The sequence below is a fragment of the Coregonus clupeaformis genome, unplaced genomic scaffold, assembly GCF_020615455.1.
Source record: "Coregonus clupeaformis isolate EN_2021a unplaced genomic scaffold, ASM2061545v1 scaf0192, whole genome shotgun sequence".
NCBI classification, from domain to species: Eukaryota; Metazoa; Chordata; class Actinopteri; order Salmoniformes; family Salmonidae; genus Coregonus; species Coregonus clupeaformis.
Window position 1 is genome coordinate 365,436 of NW_025533647.1, and position 26,928 is coordinate 392,363.

The window sequence follows — 26,928 nt, forward strand, 5'->3', positions numbered from 1 at the left end:
ACATGATACAACACAACACGATACAACACAACATGATACAACACAACATGATACAACACAACATGATACAACACAACATGATACAACACAACACAACATGATACAACACAACATGATACAACACAACACAACATGATACAACACAACATGATACAACACAAAACAACATGATACAACACAACATGATACAACACAACACAACATGATACAACACAAAAACAACATGATACAACACAACATGATACAACACAAAACAACATGATACAACACAACATGATACAACACAACACAACATGATACAACACAAAACGACATGATGCAACACAACATGATACAACACAAAACAACATGATACAACACAACATGATACAACACAACATGATACAACACAACACGATACAACACAACATGATACAACACAACACAACATGATACAACACAATGTGACACAACACAACACAATGTGACACAACACAACACAACATGATACAACACAAAACAACATGATACAACACAACATGATACAACACAACACACCATGATACAACACAACATGATACAACACAACACAACATGATACAACACAACATGATACAGCACAACATGATACAACACAACATGATACAACACAACATGATACAACACAACATGATACAACACAACACAACATGATACAACACAAAACAACATGATACAACACAACACAACATGATACAACACAACACAACATGATACAACACAACATGATACAACACAATGTGACACAACACAACACAATATGATACAACACAACATGATACAACACAATGTGACACAACACAACATGATACAACACAACACGATATAATACATACACCCTAGTGTGTGTGTGTCTACGTCTGTGTGTGTGTGTCTGTTTGTGCATGTGTGCGTGTGCAAGTGTGCGTGTGTGTATGTGTGTGTGTCAGACAGATATTTATAGAAAGTGGGGCAGATACATGTTGAGTTAGGTCCATCCAGACAGGAGGGCTCCATAGGAAGTAGAGTGGCTGCTGGAGAATGGGTGTAGTGTAGCAGCATATATCATAGAATATTATTAGAGCTCTATTCAATCCATATCGCGGAAGATCCATGGTATTGCACGAGTCAAATTTAAAGGCAAGAGACTGCATTCACTGTAAACGCTTCATATGTCAACTCATTTGGGAAATTACCTATCAATTTAAATTGCGCTACAGTGTGGATCTTCAGCGTTACGGATTGAATCTAGGCCTTAGACATACACTACCGTTCAAAAGTTTGGGGTCACTTCGACATTTCCTTGTTTTCGAAAGAAAAGCAATTTTTTTGTCCATTAAAATAACATCAAATTGATCAGAAATACAGTGTAGACATTGTTAATGTTGTAAATGGCTATTGTAGCTGGAAACTGCTGATTTTTAATGGAATATCTACATAGGCGTACAGAGGCCCATTATCAGCAACAAACAGTCCTGTGTTCCACTGGCACATTGTGTTTGCTAATCCAAGTTTATCATTTTAAAAGGCTAATTGATCATTAGAAAACCCTTCTGCAATTATGTTAGCACAGCTGAAAACTCTTGTGCTGATTAACTGGCCTTCTTGAGACTAGTTGAGTATCTGGAGCATCATTAATTGTGGGTTAGATTACAGGCTCAAAATGGCCAGAAACAAATAACTTTCTTCTGAAACTCGTCAGTCTATTCTTGTTCTGAGAAATGAAGGCTATTCCATGCGAGAAATTGGTAGAAACTGAAGATCTCGTACAATGCTGTGTACTACTCCCTTCACAGAACAGAACAATTCTGGCTCTAACCAGAATAGAAAGAGGAGTGGGAGGCCCCGGTGCACAACTGAGCAAGAGGACAAATACATTAGTGTCTAGTTTGAGAAACAGACGCCTCACAGGTCCTCAACTGGCAGCTTCATTAAATAGTACCCACAAAACACCAGTCTCAACGTCAACAGTGCAGAGGCGACTCCGGGATGCTGACCTTCTAGGCAGAGTTGCAAAGAAAAAGCCATATCTCAGACAGGCCAATAAAAATAAAAGATTAAGATGGGCAAAAGAACACAGATACTGGACAGAGGAAGATTGGAAAAAAGTGTTATGGACAGACGAATCGAAGTTTGAGGTGTTCGGATCACAAAGAAGAACATTTGTGAGACGCAGACCAAATAAAAAGATGCTGGATGAGTGCTTGATGCCATCTGTCAAGCATGGTGGAGGCAATGTGATGGTCTGGGGGTGCTTTGGTGGTGGTAAAGTGGGAGATTTGTACATGGTAAAAGGGATCTTGAAGAAGGAAGGCTATCACTCCATTTTGCAATTCCATGCCATACCCTGTGGACGGCGCTTGATTGGAGCCAATTTCCTCCTACAACAGGACAATGACCCAAAGCACAGCTCCAAACTATGCAATAACTATTTAGGGAAGAAGCAGTCAGCTGGTATTCTGTCTATAATGAAGTGGCCAGCACAGTCACTGGAGCTCAACCCTATTGAGCTGTTGTGGGAGCATCTTGACCATATGGTACGTAAGAAGTGCCCATCAAGCCATTCCAACTTGTGGGAGATGCTTCAGGAAGCATGGGGTGAAATCTCTTCAGATTACCTCAACAAATTGACAACTAGAATGCCAAAGGTCTGCAAGGCTGTAATTGCTGCAAATGGAGGATTCTTTGACGAAAGCAAAGTTTGAAGGATGGTAGTAAAGCAAAACGTTTGAATGGTAGTGTAGGTTTCAAAGCAACAGCAATGGTAGTAAAACAAATTGTTAAACCTATTGGTTGTAGGTCAACCCTTAAAAAAGTAGTCACAGTACAACTTAAATAGAAGATATGAATGTACTTTCCGTGCTCCTTGATGTCAACTCTGAATCTAACTAAATTACACATTCCACGGCAACTTAAGTAGTTGATTACTCACTGGCCAGGTTTACTTATTGCCTGTCCTCTTTCTGCCAGGCCCTGACTCTGTATAACGACGAGTACATTTATTTTCAAGGAACTGAGTTGCCTGTGTGTGGCAATACCGACAATGCTTCAGTCCTTAACTCTGAGACACTTGAAACCCTGCTTTCACAAACCCTGGCTTCACAAACCCTGGCTTCACAAACCCTGGCTTCACAAACACTGCCTTCACAGACCCTGGCTTCACAAAGCCTGGCTACACAAACCCTGCCTTCACAAACCCTGGCTTCACAAACCCTTTCTTCACAAACCATGCCTTCACAAACCCTGGCTTCACATACCCTGGCTTCACAAACACTGCCTTCACAAACCCTGGCTTCACAAAGCCTGGCTACACAAACCCTGCCTTCACAAACCCTGGCTTCACAAACCCTTGCTTCACAAACCCTGCCTTCACAAACCCTGGCTTCACAAACACTGGCTTCACAAAGCCTGGCTACACAAACCCTGCCTTCACAAACCCTGGCTTCACAAACCCTTTCTTCACAAACCCTGCCTTCACAAACCCTGGCTTCACAAACACTGCCTTCACAAACCCTGTCTTCACAAACCCTGGCTTCACAAACCCTGGCTTCACAAACCCTGGCTTCACAAACACTGGCTTCACAAACACTGGTTTCACAAACCCTGGCTTCACAAACCCTGGCTTCACAAACCCTGGCTTCACAAACACTGTTGGAGACACTAATCAAAGAGTCCTCATTCAACCTCCTCAAACCTCAGTTTGTCCCTGTCTACTAATAAGTCTATAATTAAGCAGCAGGTCATTAATACATCAGCACATCTCCAATAGGAGTTAGAAGGTACCAATGGCTAAATGGCTTCTAAAGAACAAGCAGTTCAGAGTGCCAGCACTACTAGTTAGTAACAGTCAAATCTGGACTACTCCCACTAGGCCACTACTAGTTAGTAACAGTCAAATCTGGACCACTCCCACTAGGCCACTACTAGTTAGTAACAGTCAAATCTGGACCACTCCCACTAGGCCACTACTAGTTAGTAAAAGTCAAATCTGGACCACTCCCACTAGGCCACTACTAGTTAGTAAAAGTCAAATCTGGACCACTCCCACTAGGCCACTACTAGTTAGTAAAAGTCAAATCTGGACTACTCCCACTAGGCCACTACTAGTTAGTAAAAGTCAAATCTGGACCACTCCCACTAGGCCACTACTAGTTAGTAAAAGTCAAATCTGGACCACTCCCACTAGGCCACTACTAGTTAGTAAAAGTCAAATCTGGACTACTCCCACTAGGCCACTACTAGTTAGTAAAAGTCAAATCTGGACCACTCCCACTAGACCACTTCTAGTTAGTAAAAGTCAAATCAAAGGGTCATGTTTATGTTTGAAATGATTTATTCCACGAAGGCATTCATCTCTCATGCTGTTTTCTACAATAGGCTATGCTATCTACAGTAGACTTATGTTAGTATAAACACTGTGTTATATTTTACACTTATATATAACAAGTCATTTTCACCATGACACTTAGTTACTTCAAATCCAGCACTGACATGCATGCTTTAGTATACACTCCCTCTCGCTTCATTCTCCTGAATCACATGTTTTCATGCTCTGAACAGAGAGAGAACAGAGAAGATTCCAGTAGGCCTGCGTGTGGATGATGTAGCTCTCTGTGTGGATGCTTGATATGATATCTCCTCTGCAGTGTGGAACTGGGAGAAACTGTAGGTGAGCGGTTGCATGCTTGCAGGGCTGTGTGTCTTCATTACAGATAGGCCAGATCAAACGAGCCCTGATATCAGACATGCAGTGTGGCACACAGAGATTAGTTGCAGGGGGTTGGAGATGAAGCTCCCAGCAGGCCTCTCTTTTTCTCTCAGTTCAGGTTGGGATCCTTATTCCAGATATGTGAGCTTACAGTAACTTGATGATTGTGAGTCATGCATTGATGTCAATGGAAGATTTGTGTGAAAACTCGAGTTATGCACACAGAATTTTGGATATCTGCCACACATCGGTTAGCCATACCTGCAGTTAAACATATAACCACTTATTTCCTTACAGCTTCGAAACGGACTGGTTTATAAAGACCGTATTATTCAGACCTAGGCTACTTGGCATGGAGCGACATCAGAAAGGCCTCTTCTCTCTGTTTGTATCTGCTCTGTGTGAGAACTCTCCATGTGTCCTTCATCCATAGTGCTATTATGATGGTGCCATGACTCATGACAATTTGAATTGTGAGCTGAATTTGGCATTGAATCTAGAGATGCTGATAATTTGGCATTGAATCTAGAGATGCTGATAATTTGGCATTGAATCTAGAGATGCTGATAATTTGGCATTGAATCTAGAGATGCTGATAATTTGGCTTTGAATCTAGAGATGCTGATAATTTGGCATGGAATCTAGAGATGCTGATCATTTGGCATTGAATCTAGAGATGCTGATAATTTGGCTTGAATCTAGAGATGCTGATAATTTGGCATTGAATCTAGAGATGCTGATAATTTGGCATTGAATCTAGAGATGCTGATAATTTGGCGTTGAATCTAGAGATGCTGATTGTGTTGTTTAGTGCACATCCCTGATCCATTCCATAAAGGTGGTAGTATAGACGCTTTAAATAAATCCCACTCTACTGAGCTGATGAGGCGCTCTCTGGAGAAAACATCTATACTATCTCTCTTCCTCCCTCCACTTCCCCTACATGTTGTATCTGTCTTGGTGTGTGTTTGTGCTTCCATCTCTGTCTGTGGGAGAATAAAACAGGGCCTAACTGCCTTATAAATGGAAATATACATACCTCTGTGTTGCAAAAATATAATCTGACCTCAAAGCAGAATTGTGTTAACAATAAATGTTATTCCTCCTCCAAACACTGACATTGCCACAAGGTTGATGTTTAAACTATCACAGCACACACTGTTATCATCATAGCAAAAACATTTCAAGTTCAGCATTGATATCAAGTTACCATTCAACAATGTGTAACACCATTACTGACTGGGACTGTTGGGTTTGTGTTTACAGTCGCGGAGTGTTGACAAGCAGCATGCAGTCATCAACTATGAGGTGATCAGCGATGAGCACAAAGTCAAGGACCTGGGCAGCCTGAACGGGGTGAGTTAAAGAAGGGTGAACGGGTAGAGGAGGAGAAGGCATGTAAAAGGGTCAGAGGTTGTGCTACATCTTTAGGCCAATACATTTTGCTCCAGCTTTGACTTGAGAGGAATTGACAGGGCTGTTTATTACCTCACCTGTAAATGTGTGTCACATGGCATTAACATAATGCATTTTCAAATGACGTGCCCCTTTATTCTACACCATAAACTTTTCACGGTAGAGTTAAACCATGTTTTAGAGCTCTTCCTGTCACATGGTGTGTGTGAGTCATGTGTTAGTTGTCCTAGTTCTGCTGATTGCTCAGTGTGTAGGCTAACCCACTAGCCTGGAACAACTGTGAAGCATTCTCCCAAGCAGGAAGCTGGAGTCATAAGCTCTTCCTCCTGAGTCATGCTTCAGGATTCCTCCCCCGCCATCCGAGGGCCCGTGGCGACAGGAAGTAGCACTACATCCCATGCTGGGCCAATCAGAGCCTGACTGCTGAATGCCCTGCACATCTTACTCATCTTTAGGATAGATCTTGAATCATAAGGGAAGTCAACAGTGTATGTTCAATCTGTCTGTCCAGGACACTGTTCTGATAAATTCTGATAGCAACAACAGCTAGTATACAGTCATAACTGTATCTTCTAACTATACACTGTAACCACCTCTCAGCTAACACTTAGACTACCCAATTTAGTTTAACTTTTAGAGTGACTTTAAACAGGACTTGTGACTATTTAAAAAATATGGTGATTTTTCTTTTTATACTCTCCATGAAGGACCCAGGTAGAAAAAAGTACCTCTTGTCCCCTTCATCAAATTCTGTCACACTATTTAGAGGTCAGACAGAGACAGGCACAGAGTCAGGAAACTTAATCAGTGTCAGTGATGATTGAAAATGCTTGGTCAGTGAGGCCAGAGCTGCCAGTGTTTTCCTGGCTCTGCTCTGCACCCATCATCTGACATACCTTCCATAAATAGGCCCCATCAGCCGACATACCTTCCATAAACAGGCCCCATCAGCTGACATACCTTCCATAAACAGGCCCCATCAGCGGACATACCTTCCATAAACAGGCCCCATCATCTGACATACCTTCCATAAACAGGCCCCATCAGCTGACATACCTTCCATAAACAGGCCCCATCAGCGGACATACCTTCCATAAACAGGCCCCATCATCTGACATACCTTCCATAAACAGGCCCCATCAGCTGACATACCTTCCATAAACAGGCTCAATCATCTGACATACCTTCCATAAACAGGCCCCATCATATGACATACCTTCCATAAACAGGCCCCATCAGCTGACATACCTTCCATAAACAGGCCCCATCATCTGACATACCTTCCATAAACAGGGCCCATCATCTGACATAACTTCCATAAACAGGCCCCATCATCTGACATACCTTCCATAAACAGGCCCCATCAGCTGACATACCTTCCATAAACAGGCCCCATCATCTGACATACCTTCCATAAACAGGCCCCATCATCTGACATACCTTCCATAAACAGGGCCCATCATCTGACATAACTTCCATAAACAGGCCCCATCATCTGACATACCTTCCATAAACAGGCCCCATCAGCTGACGTACCTTCCATAAACAGGCCCCATCATCTGACATACCTTCCATAAACAGGCCCCATCAGCTGACATACCTTCCATAAACAGGCCCCATCATCTGACATACCTTCCATAAACAGGCCCCATCAGCTGACATACCTTCCATAAATAGGCCCCATCATCTGACATACCTTCCATAAATAGGCCCCATCATCTGACATACCTTCCATAAACAGGCCCCATCAGCTGACATAACTTCCATAAACAGGCCCCATCAGCTGACATACCTTCCATAAACAGGCCCCATCATCTGACATACCTTCTATAAACAGGCCCCATCAGCTGACATACCTTCCATAAACAGGCCCCATCATCTGACATACCTTCCATAAACAGGCCTCATCAGCCGACATACCTTCCATAAACAGGCCCCAGCTGACATTTTTCACATCACCTGAGTATTTAAGGCAATCTTTCCTTTTATAATGGCACTATGGCTGGTTGTTATGGGAGGTTGGAGAGACCTGCAAGAAAGCCAGAAATCACATTTACTTAAGATTTTTACAGTCCTGATGTAATACAACCCTGATCCAATTTCTAGCCATCACCTTTTGCCTGCAGGTTTGTGATGATTTGTAACTGAGAATGAAAGGTAATTTGATTATATTCTGGATTAAGTGTAGCCTGAAATGAAGTGTAATGGGAACAGTTTCCCTAAATTCATTATGTAACTCAAGTCTGAGCCACAAGGGTTTTAAGCAATGAAAACTGGGCTGGCCCGCCTTGCACTGGAGAAAGTCAAAGGGCAGTGAATTTATCATGTGCTATTTATAATGTGCCTCAAATCCTTACAAACATGTTTTTCCTATTTTCTCTCCACACAGACATTTGTGAATGATGTCCGAATCCAGGAGCAGATGTATATCACTTTAAAGATTGATGACAAGCTGAGGTTTGGATATGATATCCTTTCAATCATTCAGTCCTTAAAACTTTAATGACACAACATTACTGCAATCTAAACAGACATGAAGCATCTGTTCATTTAATTGCTCTTGTCCACTGATCATTTGTCAAGATGTATAATCTGTAAATGTCAATCTGTCATCCACTGTGGCTTCGGCCTGACTGTTGTGTGTATAATGAAGTGGCTGTGAGGATAGATGCAAACAGTGTGAAAGTGTATTCCCTTAACCTGTTTCACATATCAACCTGTTCACGGTGGTGCGAGGGGAGATGACTGTCCCAGACGAGGCTCTGCAGGTAGGACACTACACACAATATACGACAAACTACATACAACCCTTTACATGTTGTGCTGGGATTGCATGTATGTAACCTTTTCACACTTTGTAACACATCAGAATGTGGAAAAAGTAAAGGGGTGTGAATACTATTTGAAGGCGCTCTATATCATAATATATATGTTATACTCAATACCAGGGGTATCAGGGGTGCTAATTTCTGATAAATATGAAATAGCAACAGTTATACCATAGTATAACAACATGTCTGTAAGTACAGTGTCTTCAGAAAGTATTCACACCCCTCAACTTTTTCAACATTTTTGAATGACTACCTCATCTCTGTACCCCACACATACAATTATTTGTAAGGTTCCTCAGTCGAGGAGTGAATTTCAAACAGATTCAACCACAAAGACCAGGGAGATTTTCCAATGCCTCGCAAAGAAGGGGACCTATTGATAGGTAAAAAGTTATTAATTACATGCTGAAGTTATTAATTACACTTTGGATGGTGTATCAATACACCCAGTCACAACAAAGATACAGGCGTCCTTCCTAACTCAGTTGCCGGAGAGGAAGGAAACCGCTCAGGGATTTCACCATGAGAATAATGGTGACTTTAAAACAGCTACAGAGTTTAATGGCTGTGATAGGAGAAAATATTCCAAAACATGCATCCTGTTTGCAACAACTAAAGTAATACTGCAAAGAATGTGGCAAAGCAATGAACTTTTTGTCCTGAATACAAAAGTATTATGTTTGGGGCAAATACAATACAACACATTACTGAGTACCACTCTTCAAATTTCAAGCATAGAGTGGCTGCATCATGTAATGGGTATGCTTGTAATTGGTAAGGACTGAGGAGTTTTTCAGGATAAAAAACAAACGTAATGGAGCTAAGCACAGGCAAAATCCTAGAGGAAAACCTGATTCAGTCTGCTTTCCACCAGACACTGGGACTTGCTTACCAAGAAGACAGTGAATGTTTCTGAGTGGCCAAGTTACAGTTTTGACTTAAATCTATTTGTAAGTATGGCAATACATGAAGAATTTTGAAAATAATAATGGGCAAATGTTGCACAATCCAGGTGTGGAAAGCTCTTAGAGACTTAACCTGAAAGCTCACAGCTGTAATCGCTGCCAAAGGTGCTTCTACAAAGTATTGACTCAGGGGTGTGAATACTTATGTAAATGAGATATTTCTGTATTTCATTTTCAATACATTTTCACTTTTTCATTATGGAGTATTGTGTGTAGATGGGTGAGAAAAATATCAATTTAATCAATTTTGAATTCAGGCTGGAACACAACAAATTGTGGAATAAGTCAAGGGGTATGGATACTTTCTGAAGGCACTGTAGGTTCATGAGATTATATCATGCAAATATAACTTTGAGCTGTGTGTGTGTCAGCATTAGATGAAATATGATATTTTGGGCTCTGACGGTGTTCCCCCCTCCCTCCCTCCCTCCCTCCCTCCCTCCCTCCCTCCCTCCCTCCTTCAGCATGAGAAGTTCACCAGCCAGCTCCAGCTGGCTATGAAGCCCTCCAAGGTTGAGCCTTCCAAGTCACCTGCCAAGTCCCCTACTAAGACCCCCAGACCAGCCGAGAGCAAGGCAGCCGAGGGGACCACCATGGAGCCATCGGCCAAACCTGCTGAATCACACAAGGGAGATGACAAGATGGCAGGTGAGAGCAGGAAGCACATATAAGAGATGACATGTATATTGTACGGTATGACCCAGTCATTTCAGGGAAATAATGAATGGGATATTTCAGGGTATTCAATCATGACACAGTATTTGGAAATAAGAAATATCTGCATCCGAGTCGTGACTAGATTCATAATTCCATTTTATAAGGATAGCATTTTAGAATCAGTATTCTGAATGAGGAAGCAATGAATGTCCTGATCCTACCATAGATTGGACAGTAGATACACATGAATGGACTGTCAGTCATCTAAAAGACTAATAAACATTTCACTGCCTGTCTCTTATGGAGACTTTTCTGTTGATCTATTGTCTGTAATAAAAGAGTGAGGGTTTAGGGCACATTGTCATTAAAAACATCACACTAATCTGAGCTACTGTCCTGGACCACTGGGGTGTCGTATCTGATTGGCCAGCCCAGCATGCTCCTGGTCCCACTATCAGTAGCCACTGGGCAAAGACGGCAATTCAACGTCTTTTGGTTCAACGTAATTTCATTGAAATGACGTGGAAACAACATTGATTCAACCAGTGTGTAAAGAGCTATATGTGTAAATAGCTATATTTATCTACAGGATGCAGTAGAGAGGCTGCAGGTGCTCCCATCTCTCCCTGTGCAGTAGACAGGCAGAATGTCTCCTACACTTGCATCGTTTATGCTCTATAGTCAAGTCACTCAGCTGGAGGGAGAGCTTATGCTGGTGTTGGTGTGGGTAGCAGTGGATATTTTTGTGGTGTTCAGTACGCTTACAGTAGTTAGTACAGCTGTGGGAGTTGAATAGCTACTGTATTACAGAAGGACTTTAACAGGGGAACCATGGCTTTTGGATTGTGACATACAGTACATGGTTCATTGTCATTACATTAGGAATGTCAGAGGGCTCCTTTGCTATGCATTGGCCTTTTAGGTTACCTGAGGCGGCAGTAGTGGGGCAGTGCCCCCCTTTGGAATTAGAGATTTTTGTGTTTTTGAACACCTGTAAATCCCATTTCCTGCAATCTAGAGCAAGACATTTGCTTAAATTATAACAAATAAAGTGGTGCAGCCAGTCCACAAGGTGGTGCAGCGCCCTCTTATATTCTTTGGGGAAAACCCTAGTCGCTGGTTCGAATCCCTGAGCTGACTAGGTGAAAAATCTGTCGATGTGCCCTTCAGCAAGGCACTTATCCCTAATTGCTCCTGTAAATCGCTCTGGATATAAGCGTCTGCTAAATGACTAACATTTAAAGGAACATCCAAACGGTTTGATCCCTATGGATTGAGTAGTTTGTTCTGATACATGAGAGGATGTCCTTAATTAATGACTTTAGCCATGGCCATAGTCTCTAGATCATCACCTAGATTCAGCCACGGGCTGATTTTTTTCTTGAGCGGATGGTCAGGGGGCTGGAAAATAATTACAAATCATTTGTAGACTGCAACTTCACCGCAAGAAGCCCAAACAGATATAATATTTGACTAAAACATAATCATTTCAAACCTTGCTTACATTTGTATACGATCACGTGTCTCTCTATTATGCGTGGGAATAATTGGGAACATATTTCCAAAATAAGAATCACTTGGAGATGATTTCCTGGTGTTTTTACAGTCTTTTATGTCCAACAATGAAAATTATCTCTAAAAATAATATACACTACCAGTCAATAGTTTGGACACACCTACTCATTCAAGGGTATTTCTTTACTTTTACATTGTAGAATAATAGTGAAGACATCAAAACTATGAAATAACCCATATGGAATCATGTAGTAACCAAAAAAGTGTTAAACAAATCAAAATATATTTTATATTTGAGATTCTTCAAATTAGCCACCCTTTGCCTTGATGACAGCTTTGCACACTCTTGGCATTCTCTCAACCAGCTTCACATGGAATGCTTTTCCAACAGTCTTGAAGGAATTCCCACATATGCTGAGCACTTGTTGGCTGCTTTTCATTCACTCTGCGGTCCAACTCATCCCAAACCATCTCAATTGGGTTGAGGTCGGGGGATTGCGGAGGCCAGGTCATCTGATGCAGCACTCCATCACTCTCCTTCTTTGTAAAATAGCCCTTACACAGCCTGGAGGTGTGTTGGATCATTGTCCTGTTGAAAAACAAATGATAGTCCCACTAAGCGTAAACCAGCTGGGATGGCATATCGCTGCAGAATGCTGTGGTAGCCATGCTGGTTAAGTGTGCCTTGAATTCTAAATAAATCACTGACAGTGTCACCAGCAAAGTACCCCCACACCATAACACCTCCTCCTCCATGCTTTACGGTGGGAACTACACATGCGGACATCATCCATTCACCCACACCGTGTCTCACAAAGCCACCGCGGTTGGAACCAAAAATCTCAAATTTGGACTCCAGACCAAAGGACACATTTCCACTGGTCTAATGTCCATTGCTCGTGTTTCTTGGCCCAAGCAGGTCTCTTCTTATTATTGGTGTCCTTTAGTTGTGGTTTCTTTGCAGCAATTCGACCATGAAGGTCTGATTCACACAGTCTTCTCTGAACAGTTGATGTTGAGATGTGTCTGTTACTTGAACTCTGTGAAGCATTTATTTGGGCTGCAATTTCTGTAGCTAGTAACTCTAATGAACTTATCCTCTGCAGCAGAGGTAACTCTGGGTCTTCCATTCCTGTGGTGGTCCTCATGAGAGCCTGTTCCATCATAGCGCTTGATAGTTTTTGCGACTGCACTTGAATAAACTTTCAAAGTCCTTGACATTTTCCGGATTGACTGACCTTCATGTCTTAAAGTAATGATGGACTGTCGTTTCTCTTTGCTTATTTGAGCTGTTCTTGCCATAATATGGACTTGGTCTTTTACCAAATAGGGCTATCTTCTGTATACCCTCCCCTACCTTGTCACAACACAACTGATTGGCTCAAACGCATTAAGACGGAAGTAAATTCCACAAATTAACTTTTAAAAAGGCACACCTGTTAATTGAAATGCATTCCATGTGACTACCTCATGAAGCTGGTTGAGAGAATGCCAATAGTGTGCAAAGCTGTCATCAAGGCAAAGGGTGGCTATTTGAAGAATCTCAAATATAAAATGTATTTTGATTTGTTTAACACTTTTTTTGGTTACTACATGATTGCATATGTGTTATTTCATAGTTTTGATGTCTTCACTATTATTCTACAATGAAGAAAATAGTAAAAATTTAGAAAAACCCTTGAATGAGTAGGTGTGTCCAAACTTTTGACTGGTAGTGTATATTTTAATTTTTTTGCTCAGAATCTTGGGGGGGGGGGGCAAAAATAAGACCACCCGTGGGCCGCCAGTTGGGGAACCCTGGTCTAATATGATCAGGATCAAAACAACAGATGATCTAACACTATCATATGGGGCATCAGGCTTAACCCATGAGTCCAGTGTACCAACATTACATTTAACCCGCCTTGCCACCCACTATGTGTTTAATTACAACATCTGCAGTGGGGGCCTCCAGCAGAGGGCCTATAACGATAGGGGAGCCACATCCACCCATATGTCTCCTTTATTACCCGATGCAGGAAGCGTTTACATGTGTTCCTCCTTCTCTTCTTCTCTGCCACCTGGATATTGTAGCCTGCTAATTTTCCTTTTAATGCTAATGTGTTATTCCCCCCTGCCGATTCAGAGGCAGGCAGTCACCGTATGTTCCCTTTCCTCTCTGGAGTCAGACAGTCACTGTATGTTCCCTTTCCTCTCTGCAGTCAGACAGTCACCGTATGTTCCCTTCCCTCTCTGCAGTCAGTCAGTCACCGTATGTTCCCTATCCTCTCTGCAGTCAGTCAGTCACCGTATGTTCCCTTTCCTCTCTGCAGTCAGACAGTCACTGTATGTTCCCTTTCCTCTCTGCAGTCAGACAGTCACTGTATGTTCCCTTTCCTCTCTGCAGTCAGTCAGTCACCGTATGTTCCCTATCCTCTCTGCAGTCAGTCAGTCACCGTATGTTCCCTATCCTCTCTGCAGTCAGACAGTCACCGTATGTTCCCTATCCTCTCTGCAGTCAGTCAGTCACCGTATGTTCCCTTTCCTCTCTGCAGTCAGTCAGTCACCGTATGTTCCCTATCCTCTCTGCAGTCAGACAGTCACCGTATGTTCCCTATCCTCTCTGCAGTCAGTCAGTCACCGTATGTGCCCTATCCTCTCTGCAGTCAGACAGTCACCGTATGTTCCCTATCCTCTCTGCAGTCAGTCAGTCACCGTATGTTCCCTTTCCTCTCTGCAGTCAGTCAGTCACCGTATGTTCCCTATCCTCTCTGCAGTCAGACAGTCACCGTATGTTCCCTATCCTCTCTGCAGTCAGTCAGTCACCGTATGTGCCCTATCCTCTCTGCAGCACACCACCATAGGTTAACTGGAGATATTATGCAGGCAGGCAAAGCTCCTCACCAAGCTTGCAGCAATAATAGGCATTTCTAGGCATTTTGAACACAGTCCTCTGTGAATGTGCACTGCAATTAGTGCATGCTCTGGGTTTTGTTCATATGCAAAGTCAGTGCTTGCTTACACTGCCAAACCAGTGCTCCAAGTCCCATCATCCAGGACAGATTAATTAAAAGACACAGTGCAGCTGCTCAGGAACAATCACAGTAGCTACTGGCCAGTTACTGTGTCGATTGACTTCATTCATTTATCTTGTCAAACATCCCTTGATGAATGTCATACATTAAATCTACATTTAGTGAAACCTCTTGTGTTTGTGTTATAGGGGACATAGCAGCATCGCACCGGGGAACACCTCTGTATGGACAGCCATCTTGGTGGGGGGATGGGGACGCAGACGACGAGAACTCCTTCAAGCAGGAGACCAAGACGTGTGGGAAGAAGCATGACAGCTCTGCAGCAGGTAAGAACCAACATAACCTCATCATATCTCAAGTATGAAATGATATGTTTCAAATGTTGGCAAAATGATCAGATACATGCACACATGTACAGTACATTAGATGAGCTACTCTAGGACATGATTAAATGACATTCCTGATGGCTTGAGGTCAAATCAACATAAACTATCTTTTTACCTGGGATCTCTTTTTCTGAAGTGGCAGATGTTCCTGGATGATTATTGTCCATCCAGACCTCTTAGACTACTAGACCATAGAGCTGTCCTTACACTAACAACAGTCAGAGTGCAGTGCAGTCAGTCCTCTGCAGCCCTTAGGAACAACAACATTTTGGAATACATTGAGGCTTGTGATCGGAAAGCCTGGAGGACTTTTATTTTAATTCAAGTATTCAAGAGGTTGCATCTACCATGGAGCTCAGTAAGTTGAAGCAATTTGATAGTTTATTTGTGTGATCATTGACATGTGTAGACAATATGCATAGTGTAGGCCCTACCAGAGCATGTGAGCGGAGTGGAGCGGGAGCGGGTGGATTTTGGACAGAGCGCAGAGCAGCATTTTTAAAAGGACGGAGCGTTGCCCTATGGCCCGCTCCAATTTCGCACCGCTCACACCACGAGTCTGAAGCATGCTCAAGCCTGACTCAGAATCCATCTGTGTCTTGCACAGTCATCAACAGTAGACTATTTTCAGTCAAAATTGGGCTCAATAATGGAGTTCACCAAGTACTTCAAAAAGGAAAATGAGAAGTCATACAGGTGTACTATTAATATAAAACTAACTAACAATGATAATGTGGTACAAGAAAAAGAATGTGGTGACATCGTTTCAGTCAGTAAAGATTCATTTTGGAATCTAAAAAGACACATCTCTCGAAAACACGAAAGTGTGCTACGTGAACACGCTGGGAAGAAAGCAAAAGGTTAGCAAGTTGAATACGGTAACTTGTAACAAAAGTGTAAAGTAAATATAGCCTAATATTCAAACAAATTAGTTTTGTCATTCAAAGTAGGCCTAATATATGGTTCGTTTAATTTAATTTGTGTCGTCCATGAATTTGTATTTTATAGAGCGAGAGGAGCAGCAGCAGCAACAAGAGAAAAGGGTTGAGGAATTCAAAAGTGTATTCACTGCACGCAAAGGCCCAACCATAACAAGGGAGAGAAAAAGAGAGCTGGATGTAGCATTTTAAAAAATGATTTACATGGACTATGAACCGCTGAGTAAAGGAGAATGCGAAGGGATGCAACTCTTCGCCAGCGCAGCTCAACCGGGCTACACCCCCCCATGCTACAACACCGTACGGGACACGCTCATGCCACATGCCCTGGAAAAAATGGAAGCCAAACTGCAAGTCCTACTGCAAAATGGTGATGGGCTCGTTCTGTCAGCGGCCATTTGGACCAGTAGAAGAGGGCACAGCTTCCTTGGCATCGTAGCCAGTTTCATTGATGGGACGTTCTGGGGGCACACGGTTTTGTTGGGCTGTGAGCACATACAGGGGCACCATACCGCAGATCGTATTTACCAAAAGTATGAAAGTGTACTGAAATATTGGAATGTGCAACGACGTGTGATTCGGGTTGTCACTGACAGTGCCAGCAACATGATCAATGCGTTTAACCTCCTCCCTGGCACTGAAGAGGAGGCGGAGGGTGAAGTGACCGCGGATGCCAGCAGCAGCGCAGAACATGAAGAGGAGGATGAGGGACCACCTGCGCCCTCGCAAGTCCATGTGGAAGTGATAACCACTAATGTAGAAGGTATGATAAATCAGTACTTTACTGTGTCAAATTTACATCTGAGATGCCCCATTCACATGCTTCAGCTGGCGATCAAAGACGCCGTTAACGAGCACGCCAACATGAATTGGCTGTTAGTGAAAGTCGGGCACCTGGTGAAAAGTGTACGCAAGAGCACCCTGAACACAGAGGAAACCGACCAATTAGGTGTCCGCCCCACAAATGCCTGCGCCACTCGATGGAGCAGCCAGCTGCGGATGATTCAGTCGTTCATCCGGTTGTTCCAAAAAGACCCGTTATGGCAAAACAAACTCAAGTCTAATGTTGCTAACATCACCCTGAATCAAGTACGGCAGCTGACGCACCTTGTCAGTGTGCTGACACCACTGGCAGACCTCACAGACAAAATGCAGAAGGAGCTGGGGAACCTGGGTATGATCCTCCCTGCTGTCACAGAAATCAAATCCCTGCTCACCGATGACACTCACGCTGCACTTCCAATGGGCATCGCTGCTTTTGCAGAAACATTGGCAAACAACGTGTCAATTCGCTATGGAATATACTATACTGATAAACATCTAATTTTAGCATCAGTGTTAGATCCCCGTTTCAAGACAGAATGGATAATCCGAGATGAGTCTGTCCGCGACCTCCTCATAAAAGAAGCTGAGGAAATGAACGCTCCCAGCGGGACACCCGAGACCGACACCCCACCCGCCGCTGACCTGAATCCCGAGCCTGAACTAAAAAGAGCTTGCCTGTTCGGGTCATACTTCAGCGAGCAGCTACGCATAACCGGAGACGCCAAAGGTGAAGTCGAAAATTACCTCTCATCCCCGAGACAGAACCCGGACGCAGATGTTATTCGATTTTGGAAAGAAAACTCCACGTCGTTTCCCTGCCTGGCTAAAGTAGCTCGCATTGTGTTCAGCATCCCAAGCGGGTCTGCGAGCGCAGAGAGGGTTTTCTCCGCTGCTGGCCTGCTGTCAAGAAACCACCGCATGAGTCTGAAGCCTCAGACATTGGCCAAACTTGTGTTCTTGAAGGTGAACTCAAAAGAACTGTAGATAAGAAAAGCAATTAATTTTTGTTATTTTATTTTAAAGTTTGACAATGGATATAAGCCAATTAAAATTTTAATCCACGTGCACGCTGCGCAAAAGTTCAGTTATCAGAATTTTGGCCTAATAGTTCATTTACTTTTAAAACTTTGATGTATATTTTTATTTATATAATTAGGCCCATTGATTCATTTAATTTTACAGGACTTTTTGTGTATTCCTTCTTACATAGGCTAGGCCTAATTTGTAATTTGAAATAAAACATTTATATTTGGAAAATGTTGTCGTTGCTCTTTAGTTCTTTGGGAGGTAAGGCTGTGGTTTAAGCTAAAAGTGAAATACATGCAGATTTTTTTCATTTTTTGGAGCAAGCGGGGGGGGGCGATTTGAGTGGAGCGCGATGCAAACTGTGTTGAGCGCTGAGCGATAACGAGCGGACTGGCCTGATGTGGCTTTGAGCAGGGGGAGCGGAAGGGTAAACAGCTCCGTGAGCGAGGAGCTGAGATTCTCACCGCTCCACTCCGCTCATATGCTCTGGAGGCTACCTTTGAATTAAAGTTTTTTTACATTTACATTTTACATTATTTAGCAGACGCTCTTATCCAGAGCGACTTACAGGAGCAATTAGGGTTAAGTGCCTTGCTCAAGGGCACATCGACAGATTTTTCACCTAGTTGGCTCTGGGATTAGAACCAGCGACCTTTCGGTTACTGGCACAACGCTCTTAACCACTAAGCTACCTGCCGCCCATACGTTAATCCATTAAATTACAATGGATTAACGTATGGATGTTGGTATTACTACTGTGTTCATTTTACTTATTGAAGCAGTGCTCTAGGTAGGTAGCATGTAGTGACCCACTGACCTCTCCTTATCTCGGTTATTGAGAGGCCCACAGTAGAGGACAGTGGACTGGTCTGTCAGACGTTGTAAATATGGACAGCATCCCCAAGGAATGTGTCACACACAGTGGGCCTACCTGACCAGTCTTTCACAGTGACAGCCCTTATGGGTCCCAAGTGTCAACAGAGTACACAGCCATGTTATGTAATTGTAAGCCATGTCTCCATGGTGGCATTAAAACAGATCTGGCGTTATAATCATGGTCATTAAATGGAAATGATATGTGTGCAATGCAGACAGCTTGCAATGAGCTTGGGTGGTATGGTATTATAAGGTAGTATTGGGAGCTGAAGTCTGTAGGATGCATAGATAATGTTAAGAAGTTCTATATGATTAGATATAAACTGCCCCATCTTCTCATTCAAACTGCACTGAATCTGAACACACTCACACCCTCCGCCTCAAGTGCCTCTTGAGTTTATCTAGTCAGGGAATCTTCATAATGAATCAGCATTATAGTCTCTTGGGAGCCCAAATAAAGCACACAATCAGGGTACAGTTCCCCACATCAAAGAGCCAGTGTTACACGTTACAGTTCCCCACATCAAAGAGCCAGTGTTACACGTTACAGTTCCCCACATCAAAGAGCCAGTGTTACACGTTACAGTTCCCCACATCAAAGAGCCAGTGTTACACGTTACAGTTCCCCACATCAAAGAGCCAGTGTTACACGTTACAGTTCCCCACATCAAAGAGCCAGTTTATTATCTTCTCCCATAGCTATTTTTAGTAGTGTGAGGAGGGCATATGTCCCCCACTAGTAGAGAGACTTAATTTGAGCCAGTTTGCTACAGAAGGAAAATAATCCTGCAGCAACAGGAAAATGTGTATTATTATGTGGATTATAATTAATGGACATTTTCATAAGGGAAAATCAAGACTGAAATTCCAAAGTGGAAATTATACACTTCAGAAGCCTCAAATACACTGCATTACAGGAAAGCTATCCTGCAACAGGGTGATCAAATTAAGATTCTACATCTGTAGTGTAAAGGAACGGTCTCATGTCCTGTTGAATAGGCTCTGTTGTAGCTGGCCCCAGCCCCCCTCCTTATGTATTGTCACTCTGGGCTATTGGGTTACGCCATTGCACCAGCTTTCACATAGCGCTGAAACAAACCGCTTTCTCCAACACTGGAACTCTCATTACCTAGATTGTCTGTAGTAAGTATCTTGCTGAAGTCCTTTCTTTAGCTAATTACTCAATTTAAGGACATAGTTTGCTGGGATTCCAAACTGAGGCTTTCATTTTGAAGAGGGAGCCACCTCTGCCTGAACTTTGGTCACCTGTGGCTTTTCAGGAGGATTTTCAGTCATACGTATAAACCAGATGGTCTACACATCCCATAGTGCCTTGCCACATAATCAAATGAAGTCACACAATCATTATTAAGTAAGTAGCCTAAAGGGTTTTGATTGGCTTCCTCATCAGTTCTTCTCAAAGTGACACTACATGGCTTTGTGCCTGTCTGCCAGTGCCACAGCACAGCCTGACCTGTTTTGTTTAGAGGGCTGTGTTCTGCCAGTGCCACAGCACAGCCTGACCTGTTTTGTTTAGAGGGCTGTGTTCTGCCAGGGCCTCAGACACTGATTCAGACTAATGGTGAGACTCAGAACAGACACAGCTGAATGGCCCATGTGGGGCCAGTGACCTCTGACTGCTAAATACTGATCCCCAGTGTTCTCCTCTCCTCTCTATGAATCTACAGACGACAGAGAGCCTAAGAGGAGTGAGAGGCCTATGGAGGATGGCCTGGGTCCTGAGCCCAGCTACTTTGAGATCCCCACCAAAGAGGCTCAGATGGCAGAGGACAGCATTCATGAGATCCCCACCAAAGACATTGAGGGGGCTGCTGCTACCCCCTCCACCCCCACCAGCGCTCAGGGCCACGCCTCACCTCACGCCTTCACCATCGAGTTTGATGACACCTCCCCTGGCAAGGTCAGGATCAAGGACCACGTGTCCAACCTGACTCTAGACCACCGGCCCCGGCCTAAGAAGGCCCCCCAGCCGGGCAGCAAGGACCTCAGCACCCTGCAGGCCGCCATGATGGCCTCTGAGAGCAAGGTGGCTGATTGGCTGGCCCACAACGACCCCCCCATGGTGTGCAGTGAGTCCACGGAGGAGGACAGAAAGAGCATCAAGAGTGATGTCCCCATCCACTTCAACAGGCTCAAAGGTGAGGGCCACAGCCTGCCTGCTCTCCTCCCTCTATCCCTGCCTGTCTTTCTCTCTCCCTCAGTTTCTGTTGCCAGATCAGCACTTATTTCCTCCCTATAGCAACACTACAGTATCCTCTACTAACTGTTGTACATCTGGCCTTGCTAACCTCACAATTAAGCTGATCTGATCAACATGTGTTTTACTGCTAAGAGCCGTGAGCGTTTAAGTTAATTTGGGTGTTTTTTTGGGAGATCCTGTAAAATGCATCCTCTTAATAAAGCTCATCCCTTACTCGCTAAAAACAGAGCCTAAAATGTTTTGTTCTTTTTGTATCTTATCATCTAAAATAAGACTAGTGTTTGACCCAGTAACTCCTAGAATAGCGGCTCATTAGATGCAGTAATGACCATTAACCATCAACCAGACTTCACTGACCCATACCTGTCGCTGTCCTCAGGCTGGTCATGGAACCTACTCTATGGTCCATACCTGCCACTGTCCTGATATGATGTCATTATTTAAAGGTTGCTTATATCAAATAGTGTCTATTTATGTACAGTAATTCAATAAAAGTCCCTTTTATCAAATATTATCTGTTTATGTAATTCTATAAAGGTCACTTATATTAAATAGTGTCAGTTTATGTAATTCTATAAAGGTCCCCAGCCTGAAGCAAATATAAGTCCAACCCTCCTGTGTACTGTATATCAGTGACAGAGACACACCCTTATGACTCTCTATGTACAACCTACCACTCTGATTCTAGTGATTCTTCATACTTAAATCTCTCAGCCCTCCATGTGGTCCTCTGTAGCTCAGCTGTTAGAGCACGGCGCTTGTAACGCCAAGGTAGTGGGTTCGATCCCCGGGACCACCCATACACAAAATTGTATGCACGCATGACTGTAAGTCGCTTTGGATAAAAGCGTCTGCTAAATGGCATATTATTATTATTTACAGTAAACCGAGAGAGACTAGACTCAGCAGTCAGAATTTTCTGCCACATTTGCTACTTCCTCAGGATTAGTCCCCAGCCGTCTCCCAGCTCTGACACCCATTGACTGAGCTTTGCATGGATGGCACAGTAGGCTACCTGTGTGCCTGCCTGCCTGCCTGCCTGCCTGCCTGCCTGCCTGCCTGCCTGCCTCCCCATTCTCCATTCTGCCTGCCTAAGGCACTCATTTTCTGCTGTACACCAAGGAGCCAAGCCACATCCATCCCATCTCCTTAATGATTCATCCACATAGTTGTGCTTTTCCTTTGTTTCATATTTTAATTGGAGCCTGGACACTATCTCTGTCTGGTAAGGCACTTTTCAGGTAGGTCTCTCTCTCTCTCTCTCTCTCTCTCTCTCTCTCTCTCTCTCTCTCTCTCTCTCTCTCTCTCTCTCTCTCTCTCTCTCTCTCTCTCTCTCTCTCTGTGTGTACCTCTTCTAACTGCTGAGTATGGTCATTTTGCTGTGGGACGCTGTTTGAAAGAACTCAGGAGAGAGTGCTACTCTTTGGAGCTGGCTAATTAAATGGGTGCTAATTTGTGGTGTGCGATAACTGTGTCTGGGGGGTGGGGTGCAGACAGAGTGGAATAAATGGAGATTTATGAAGCACATAGCACATATAAAGGTGAAGTCAGAGGCTGAGCTACACTACATACTGTTTTAGGCTCCTGTTTATTCTGAAGCTGTATCTTCCAGAGGCTGTTGTGGGAGTCTAGCTGTGGGATCAAGGGGAGGGAGAAACAGGGGTCGGTGTTGAGGTTGGAGTTCTCGTGCTGCAGGCGGTCAGGACTGTGAGCTTTGGAGGTGTGTGTGAGGCATGCTCAGTGGTGCTCAGTGCAGCCATCAGCCCCAGGGACAGAGAACTCTGTGTGTGAAGCAGGTTCAGTGCAGCCATCAGCCCCAGGGACAGAGAACTCTGTGTGTGAAGCATGCTCAGTGCAGCCATCAGCCCCAGAGACAGAGAGCTGTGTGTGTGTGAAGCATGCTCAGTGCAGCCATCAGCCCCAGAGACAGAGAGCTGTGTGTGTGTGAAGCATGCTCAGTGCAGTCATCAGCCCCACGGACAGAGAGCTGTGTGTGTATGTGAAGCATGCTCAGTGCAGTCATCAGCCCCAGGGACAGAGAGCTGTGTGTGTGTGAAGCATGCTCAGTGCAGCCATCAGCCCCAGGGACAGAGAGCTGTGTGTGTGTGAAGCATGCTCAGTGCAGCCATCAGCCCCAGGGACAGAGAGCTGTGTGTGTGTGACGCATGCTCAGTGCAGTCATCAGCCCCAGGGACAGAGAGCTGTGTGTGTGTGAAGCATGCTCAGTGCAGCCATCAGCCCCAGAGACAGAGAGCTGTGTGTGTGTGAAGCATGCTCAGTGCAGCCATCAGCCCCAGAGACAGAGAGCTGTGTGTGTGTGTGGACGGGAAAGCAAGACGAGCCTGAAGCTGCTGAGTGTTAATATTCATGTTCTCAGGTGGGTCTCTGAAACACAATGGATGGAGAGGGGGCCGGTCGGTGCATGGGGACCGCTTGAAGATACTGTGTAGCTTTTACACTACAGAGTAAGGGTTAACTTTGTTGTTTGTGACGTAAATGAACCAACAGGTTAATAACTGTTACGTTTTGGTGGTTTTAGTCTCTGTTAACCTGTTTGTGTTGTGAATGTTGTGTGTTTTAAAACTGTGATGGAGATTTGACATTTGACAGTTGTCTGTGTGTTAGAGTGTTTACTCTGCTGTGCTGTATACTATGGTTAACTGTTGTTTTGTTGACTGTCTTCTACATTTTATATTACAGTTAACTATGTTATTTGTCGGTAAATTGTATATAGTATGTATAAGCTAGAAGTAGAAGCCTAAGTGTTGTTGTCCATTAGTTTACTCCAAATTAGGAGAGGGATGGTAGGGTTAGGGGAACATACTAAAGAAGGAAAAATGATATATACAGCACCAGTCAAAGGTTTGGACACACCTACATATTCAAGGGTTTTTCTTTATTTTTACTATTTTCTACATTGTAGAATAATAGTGAAGACATCACAACTATGAAATAACACATATGGAATCATGTAGTAACCAAAAAAGTGCTAAACAAATCAAAATATATTTTAGATTTTAGATTCTTCAAAGTAGCCACCCTTTGCCTTGATGATAGCATTGCACACTCTTGGCATTCTCTCAACCAGCTTCACCTGGAATGCTTCTCCAACAGTCTTGAAGGAGTTCCCACATATGCTGAGCACTTGTTGGCTGCTTTTCCTTCACTCTGCGGTCCAACTCATCCTAAACCATCTCAATTGGGTTGAGGTCGGGTGATTGTGGAGGCCAGGTCATCTGATGCAGCACTCCATCACTCTCCTTCTTGGTCAAATAGCCCTTACACAGCCTGGAGGTGTGTTGGGTCATTGTCCTGCTGAAAAAAAAATGATAGTCCCACTAAGCGTAAACCAGATGGGATGGCGTATCGCTGCAGAATGCTGTGGTAGCCATGCTGGTAAAGTCTGCCTTGAATTCTAAAAACCATCACACCTCCTCCTCCATGCTTCACGGTGGTAACCACACATGCAGAGATCATCCGTTCACCTACTCTGCGTCTCACAAAGACACGGCGGTTGGAACCAAAAATCTCAAATTTGGACTCATCAGACCAAAGGACAGATTTCCACCGGTCTAATGTCCATTGCTCGTGTTTCTTGACTCAAGCATGTCTCTTCTTATTATTGGTGTCCTTTAGTAGTGGTTTCTTTGCAGCAATTCGACCACGAAGGCCTGATTCACGCAGTCTCCTCTGAACAGTTGATGTTGAGATGTGTCTGTTACTTGAACTCTATGAAGCATTTATTTGGGCTGCAATTTCTGAGGCTGGTAACTCTAATTAACTTATCCTATGCAGCAGAGGTAACTCTGGGTCTTCCTTTCCTGTGGCGGTCCTCATGAGAGTCAGTTTCAAAATAGCGCTTGATGGTTTTTGCGACTGCACTTGAAGAAACTTCTTGAAATTTAGTAGAGTTAACTGTGTTGATTGTCTCTGTACTGTGTAGTAGAGTTAACTGTGTTGTTTTTGCTAGATGTGTCTGTGTGCTGTGTGTGATGAGGTGGCGTGGAGGAGATGCAGTCTGACTCATGTGGGGCCGGCGGGGTTGGTCATTCAGAGACAGGCAGCGCTGTGAGGCTCCTAACAGACTGTTTGTCTGCTGCTGCATGAAAGGCCTCTGTCTCCAGAGTGGCCTGGTGATTTCTGTCTCTGAACCCACCACTGTCATGTCTGATTGCATGCTCTGAGCCACCGCTAAAGAATACTCCCTTCCTTCACCTGCTCCACCCTCAAACATCCTCCTCTCTCCCCCTTCCTTCTCCTATTCCAGCCTCCAACCCCTTCCTCTCTCCCCCTTCCTTCTCCTACTCCACCCTCCAACCCCCCCCTCTCTCCCCCTCTACCCACTGAGGAGGCAGGGCTAGTAGTACTGTGGCTGGGTGAAGTCTGGAGACATTAGATTCCATCATAGAGGGCTATGGAGGTCTATCTGTCCATCTCTCTCTAGGTCATGATTAGCAGTTGAAAGGTCAGAGGTTATAGGTTGTGTGTTTCCTGTATGTGCAGTAACTCAGGTCTGTGCTTTCCTCCTGTCTTGGTCCTCCCAGGCAGCAAGCATGAGGACGGTACCCAGAGTGACTCTGAGAACGGGATTGGCCTGCGCTGCGACAGCCGGCATCTGGCTGTGGAGGAGAGGCTGAGGTCGGCGCAGGGAGGACAGGGGGGTCAGGGAGGACAGAGGGGTCAGGGGGGCCGGACCAACAGGACTACTTTCATGATCGAATTCTACGACGATGACAACCCCCGCAAGCGACGCTCCTACTCCTTCTCCCAGACTGCACCGCTGCTCAGGGGCGCGGCCGGGGAGGCTCTGTGCCCCACACCCCCCTCCCACTCTAAGGCCCCCACCATGACCACAGCCAGTGACTTCAGTAAGGCCCCGTTATCAGCGGCCCTGATAGCGGGAGCCCCCACGGCCGCTCGAGTGCTGATGAAGCAGCGGTCTGAGGACCACAGCATAGGGAGGAGCTCGGTCAGTGCAGGCCACCAGACCACTGAGCCCAGCCCCAGTGAGGAGGGTCAGAGGACCCCTCGGTCCCAGGGGGACAGGGAGCAGGAGGACAGGGAGCAGGAGGACAACCAGAGTGATAAGGGAACCTACACCATCGAGCTGGAGAACCGCAACCCTGAGGAGGAGGAGGCAAGGCGCATGATAGACAAGGTATGGTCAGCTTTCTGATGTATATTCACAGTCAGCTCAAGGATTTATCATTGTGGGTTGGGTTGCTGTGAAAAACGTAAGGAATACGAATGTTATTTAATTTTTTATATTATCTGAATTGCATGTAGGAAAGCTGACTTGGTTTGAATGTAAGAATGGCCAAGTTCTACGTGTCTTGAATTAACGTAATTTAATTAACTTTATTGAGCAGGGCATTCAAAGGGCATGTTATTTTTCTTCAGTTTTCTGAAATATCCGCCCACTAAGCATGCTGAGCATTTGAGCTGTAATGATCTGTCATAATGATTTATTACATCGCTATTTTCCATATGAAAAGCATTTGACTATGTCCTCTGATCCTCTGTGACCCATGGGTAAAGGGAAATTGGATTTCA

At 44.2% G+C, this 26,928-nt stretch overlaps 1 protein-coding gene across 4 annotated transcripts in view; it reads left to right on the plus strand.

Moving 5' to 3' along the window:
* LOC121578125 (centrosomal protein of 170 kDa-like) overlaps positions 1-26,928 on the plus strand; it is a 63,293-nt gene that overhangs the window by 21,020 nt on the left and 15,345 nt on the right. For 3 of the 4 annotated variants that reach the window (XM_045214046.1, XM_045214045.1, XM_041892244.2), the window contains exons 3-9: positions 5,972-6,061; positions 8,511-8,589; positions 8,831-8,889; positions 10,382-10,565; positions 15,292-15,429; positions 20,843-21,313; positions 25,920-26,533. In XM_045214046.1, the coding sequence (XP_045069981.1) occupies positions 5,972-6,061; positions 8,511-8,589; positions 8,831-8,889; positions 10,382-10,565; positions 15,292-15,429; positions 20,843-21,313; positions 25,920-26,533 (1,635 nt within the window). The remainder of the gene's footprint in view (positions 1-5,971; positions 6,062-8,510; positions 8,590-8,830; positions 8,890-10,381; positions 10,566-15,291; positions 15,430-20,842; positions 21,314-25,919; positions 26,534-26,928) is intronic. The other variant, XM_045214047.1, reaches the window with a different exon arrangement.